Below are 6,000 nucleotides of genomic sequence, written 5' to 3'. Positions count from 1 at the left end.
CTACTACCAAGTGCCTGGGAGAAAAAAAACTGTATGCAAGCTCCTCTGCTGTTGGTGTGATGGAGCATCCAAGAGCAGATACTGAGTTTCCAGGCTGTAAGCAATGACACAGAGGACAGCATTTATATTCTCTTGAAAAAAAAAAAATACCTTTTACTGAGAAATGTGACTTTACATTGCAGAGAGCCTCGTTACATTTGAGTTACAGGTGTAATGCCAAGAAGTTTCATCCCGTTGGCCAGAACTGAGCGTGCAGCTTGAAAGAGACAGAGCCTTGCCTGGAAAACAACAACAGCCATCAGCTTATGATATTGCTACTGAATAAATAGGGTGTAGTTCTCAGGGAAGCAGTTAGGAGCAGCCTGTCAGAGGTAAGGACACTGTGTGCACCCTCAGTCCCCATGCAGGGTGCTGGGGTTCAGACAGTCACATAACTGGAGCACTGAGTAACCCCCAGTGCAGGCAGAATTCACACCAGCTCTTGACAGCCCAGTGCTGTCTCAGCAGGGGGACATTTGTCAACAAAGGAAAACTGGAAAGGTGTCCAGCCCAGTCCCCAAGCTACCAATGCCTAAAAAAGTCTTCATGTACCACGGGCTGTTGCAGCCTGAGGATACTGCTGGAATTCCCCCTCTCACTGTGCCTGGGTTAGAGGCTGTCCAGCAACTGTGGGCTGCTTTGAAAGTGCCACTCCTCCTTGTCAATGTCTTGGCTGTTTCATAGCTGGTGTTTGAGAAGAACCCAATCAACCCCACTTGGAATAATTCAGCTTTAAGGTTGTCACAGTGCAAGATATTTTGAAACATTTTCTTTTACAGAGTAAGGAAAAGACATTTTCCTTGTAGCTTGGGCTGTCTTAGTTGTTCTTCCCAAGAATGCATGAAACCATCTTCAAAGACAGGAATAACTTATAACATTTAAGCTCAGCTACAGAATGTAGCTCCATGAATTTCACTGAAATATTTTCCCTGACAGCACAGCTCAACACTTCCATGTGATTTCCTACCAAAATCAGATAGGTAACTGCTTTTTGAAATACATAAAAGAGGAAATTAAAAGGTAGTATACTGAATATATAATTTACTGAGCAGCAGAGTGGTCAAACATTGCCTGGCAGATCACTAGAAAATAATTTGCATCTACGTGGAACTGCACATTAGCAATTATCAGCCTCAGAGCTTTAGCTGGAAAGCCAGCACAGACAGCTTGGGATATGTAGGTGGCAAGAAAGAAGGGAGAGATCCAGTTATCTCTTAATTCTTTGTCTGCCCACATAACCACTAAAGCAAACCATCAACAACTGGCCAGCAAATTAAATGCTCAAATGTTTGTTTTTAAAAAATTCAAGAGGGAAAGGTGATGAGAAGGGGTTTGTCTGGGTTTGGAGCAGTTGTCCTCATGGAGCATTCTGTTTTGGGAATGCTCAGGCCTTTTCCTGAAGGCACAGCCATAGCACCCCTGGCAGAACCCAGGGGTCAGGCTGGCTGGTGGTCACCCCCAGGTGCACATCCACCCCTGTGCTTACACAGCTGGGCTGGGAAAACCCAAATGGATCATTCCTCTGGGATGCCCTACACAGATGCCAGACACCTAAACACCTTGTCCCCCATACCTGGGCCAGCTGAGGGGCGCTGCCTTTCACAGGGAGGGTTTTATGTGCCACAGCTGCAAGATGGCTGAAATGCAAAACATGGGGAGAATGAACAAGTCTCTTGGCAAGAGCAGTGCTGCGGGCTACAGAAAGCCACAGAACTGGAAAAGCCACAAGTGCAGCATGCCAAAGGCTCCTTTCCAGCAGCCTCTTTCACCTGGCTGAGGCAGAGAGGGAGGGCCTGGCTTTCTGTAGCCTGCATGCCATCAACAACTTAATGCTCGTAGCAAACCCCCAGAACCATCTCTCCACTCACCCCCTAAAAAAAAAAACCCAAACCCAACAAACTGGTCTAGAAACTACTTCAGAGCCTGCCCTGTCATTCCCAAGGCACATGACTCCTTAACACTATTTTCCTTCACTTGTTAAAGCTTTTCCCATATGCAGGCTCTACTGCTTCCTCCAGCAAGCCTGTCCTCTGAAATCAGACAGGTCCCTGTGGAGGTCACATACACAGTATGACTTACAGTAATAATTGCCTGAGTCCACCTCAACACCTAGGCTGAGATCAGTGGTCAAAAGGGGTTTGGACAAAAGTTCCTAGCTGAAATTTTGAGACTTGAGAGAGTATTACTGGCTTAAATCTGCTTATTAAAACAGGATTAAACCAACACGATTTGGGGTTCAGACACAGCGTTACAGCCAAGTGATTATCTTTTCCTGAAAGCAGTTTGGTTTTGAGGAGGCTCCTTTGTTCCTGGTTCCATCCTCAATCTCTACTATTTATTGTATTATTTGCCATCCTACTTAACACCTCTCCTGCTCCAGGAAAACTGTCCCACAGTTGTACATCTTCCCACTGTTATTACTCTTCAAAGCAGTGCAGGTGAGAGGGCTGCAGAGCCAGCTCAGGAAGATCTGTCCTTCCCAGAGCCAGACACCAGTATCAGCAATCACCTTACCTGAGTGTGAGGAGGTAGCTGACAATGTGCTTGGGTTGCAGATCCTGAGAAGATCTATACAGGACCTCATCATACCTGTGAAGAAAGAAAAGGATTGTTTGGTGCTGAAGTGGCAGGAAGTATATAAGGCTCATCAGACTTGCTTAAATCAGAACAAACACACAACCACCACTGCAAAATTAAAAAAAAAATCTTCAGAGCCAGCCTTAATCTATGTAATTAACACAAAATTATTTCTTCCTTGTTATTATTGAAGGAGACAGCTTCTGCTTCTCTCATCATGCAAACACTGTAGATGGCAGAGCTCAGAAAGGCAGTGCAAGGGCTATATTTGCTTCTGGAACATTATGTCTGGTTTTACATTTCAGCACTAATTGTAAGTTCCTAGGAGAAAAAAACATGTATTAAATAACCAAGAGTATCAAAACAGTCCCTTAGAGGATGATGCTGCCTTTAGTAAATGCAGCTTAGAAATTAAAGTAGCTACAGGGTATCTTGTAACATTCTAAAAGACAAAAACAAAGTGCATTTACATAATCCTGGAAGAAAATCAATTTATGTAATACAGCCATCAACCTGGATAATGCAGGCAGAGTCATGGAGATCCATTATTTAATCTTTCTGTGTTCTCCTGTCTGCAAATTGTCCTTCCCACAGCCTGCAAGAAGTTACCAGCACCTCTGGGGCTGAACAGATTTCCAACTCAAAGTGGACTTTCAGGTCTTTGCTCAGCTCCCAGGCCCATCTCTGCCATCATGCCCAGGCTGAACTTCCCTGGGATTTTCCTGCTTTAAAAGTAAGCTGCAGGAGAAGTGAGGAGTGAGCTCTTATCATGAGGGGGCCCTCTTGATACCAGCTTTGTTGCCTCATGAAGTTGCCATTTCAGTGTTGGCCAACCTGATAGATAATTTTAACATTTAAGTAATTCCATTTCTGCAGGCATGTGCATGCTGCTACCAATCTACTATTCATTAGTCTGCAAAGTCAGTGCTATTCAGAACTACTCAACTAATTTTAAGGGCAAATTTGTGGTAGCTTTTCAAACAGCAGAAGCAGAGCCATGGGAAATGGGCTTCTGACAGCTCAGGAGTGTCTTAACATGGAAAATTTTCAGGAAGAATGATGGCAGCTCACAGGGAGGACTGAGCAGTAGTTGTTACTCCTCAAATCATGGGATATTTAAATGAGAGTTTATTAGCAACTGGGTGCCTGGTCTATTGGATAACGTGGAGCTTGATAAAAATAAAAGCTCTGCAGTGGATCAACAACCTCTCTTTGAAATGGACATGTCTGGGATGCAGTGATACTTGCAAATCAACCTGAAATACAGGAACCCTGTCAGTTTTCACCCATAAGACAGGCAGCCATATACTAATCTGATAAAAACCAAGAAGCAACCCATGAGTTTCCTGCAATATACAACTACACTGCATAAACAAGACACCACTGGTCTTGTTTACAGAGTGCTGGCTGATCTGGCTGTTCCTCAAGAGAACATTGGGCACATGATAAACTGCAGGCAGATCTCTTGAGGCCACTGCAGTTAACAGTACAACAGTAAAACAGTACAACTCTGCAGCCTACAGGCTGAAAGAAGCCACCTGGGAGTCTGACCTGACTTCTGGAAGTCTGCATTTTAATCAGATGCTCTCAAGAAGTCCTGAGTGTGGCCACAGGAGTTAACTCTCTGGCACTGTGCAGTGTGCAGGACCTCTCACTGGGCAGCCTGAAAGCCTCAACTACTTCCAACTCCATCACAGGCTGCACAACATGGATAATTCACTCCCCTGTCTCCTTATTTTAATTACACACCTATGAAATAATGGGAACAGAAAAGGCTCAACTTTAGGACTGACTGAATGAAGAACATTTCTGCTATTCACAGATATTAGTTGCACACATTCAGCAGCTCTGAAGGATGCTGAGCTACTGAATGTGCACACACATGCTTCAGGAGCACTTATTCTCACCTTTCTCCTGTGACAACAACAAAACAAGAGGGACCAAGCAAATCCCCCACTAATATTTGTATAGAGCTTAGTGTATTTTTGTGAAGGTAAGAAGTAAGAAGTTCATGTACCTAGAGTACTTTCCAAATATTGGTTTTGTCCCTCATATGGCTTTTAAAGTCCACAAAGATTTCAGGTGAGGACCACTGTTTCAATCAGTGTGACCCAAGAGACAAGCCATTGCCCAAAACAGCCATTTTTCTCTTCTGATCATCTGTGCTTTCTCAACAGGCTGGCAGCAAAGCCAGATTTGCATTTTAAAGGAACTGGTATTTGGAAATAAAACTAGACAAACCTGAGGAGATGCTGAAGAACAGAGATGGCATCTGGTTCTTGCAAGCATGCCACATTAACATCAGTTAGCTGCTCATTCCCATGCATCTGTTCTAAACTAAAATGTAAAAATAAAAAATAAAGACTGAATGAAAAACTCTTTAGCAAAGCTGAACAAGAAAAATGGTAATTTGTGTTGTTAAGAAAAAAGGGTAGGCATCTTCTGCTCAAGCTGAATGGAACACTGAGACCAACCAGGTGACTTCAACCAAGATAAAAAAAATTAAAATTTGTGCTAGGCCTTCAAGTATCAGCAGGGTTAAAGATACACATAGAGAACAGGTCCAGCAGCTGATGCTAAAAGGACTAAGGAGGCAGTCAGTGCCCTTGTAGCAGCACCCTAGTGCCATCAATACCTAAATGGTAAGGGAGTACAAGAGGAACAGACTACAGAAAGACAGAAAGGGCTCAAACTTGCAAGCTCTCTCTGAATATCATCTCCTACTACCATTGCCTCAGGCAGAATACCACACTGGTGCAGACCTTTGGCCTGATCCAGGAAAGTAGCTTTAAATGCTTTCATAAAAATACATACTGATGTCTGCATTGAAAATACTCTGATAGATCACTATAATTGATAAAACTGTTTGAGCTGGACTCTTATGAAACTCTTTTTAAGATTTAAACATCAGATGTTTGATGTCAACCTTGGTTACCAGCATTGGGATATAACAGTGTTAAAAAAAAATCATAGCTACAGTGGTAGCCAAAAACATCTAAGTTCCATAATTCAGTATATTTCACAAGTATGGGAGTAATTCAGTATATTTCACAAGTATGGGCTTTTGGGGTTTTACATCAGTTTCCTTAATCCTATGGTCACTGTTCTTCATCACTGACACCAATCACAGAGAGAAGCTGTTCCTGAAACTAAAACAGTACACAGACAGTTAGCTCAGCCCTTTGGTAATGAGGTGGAAATTTCATTTTAACTCGCTTGCTCTTCTGGGAAATCTCAGGAATCTCTATGTCCTGGTTTGGGCCAGGACTCACACATCATAAAGTCACACCTCTGCTGAAAAAAATGAAAGTGTGTCATTTCAGGAAGGAGTTAACACTGCTACTTGACAAATCAGTAAGTTAATAAGGCCAAAATACATGTCAG

At 43.1% G+C, this 6,000-nt stretch overlaps 1 protein-coding gene across 7 annotated transcripts in view; it reads right to left on the bottom strand.

Annotated features, from left to right (window-relative positions):
* Positions 1-136: 136 nt before the first annotated feature.
* The window catches only part of RARS2 (arginyl-tRNA synthetase 2, mitochondrial), a 34,622-nt gene continuing 28,758 nt past the window's right edge, over positions 137-6,000 (bottom strand). For 4 of the 7 annotated variants that reach the window (XR_011725349.1, XM_071741398.1, XM_071741396.1 and 1 more), the window contains 4 exons: positions 4,858-4,953; positions 2,554-2,628; positions 1,613-1,676; positions 137-278 (listed from right to left, as the gene is read on the bottom strand). Coding sequence is in view for 4 of the 7 variants with exons in the window: in XM_071741398.1 (XP_071597499.1) it covers positions 192-278; positions 1,613-1,676; positions 2,554-2,628; positions 4,858-4,953 (322 nt within the window). In the remaining 3 variants the exon portion in view is untranslated. Of the gene's footprint in view, positions 279-1,612; positions 1,677-2,553; positions 2,629-4,167; positions 4,366-4,857; positions 4,954-6,000 lie in introns of those variants that run through there. The other 3 variants (XM_071741399.1, XR_011725348.1, XR_011725350.1) reach the window with 3 other exon arrangements.

The sequence above is a fragment of the Heliangelus exortis genome, chromosome 3 (assembly GCF_036169615.1).
Source record: "Heliangelus exortis chromosome 3, bHelExo1.hap1, whole genome shotgun sequence".
NCBI classification, from domain to species: domain Eukaryota; kingdom Metazoa; phylum Chordata; class Aves; order Apodiformes; family Trochilidae; genus Heliangelus; species Heliangelus exortis.
This window is presented reverse-complemented; position numbering and strand designations above follow the sequence as displayed.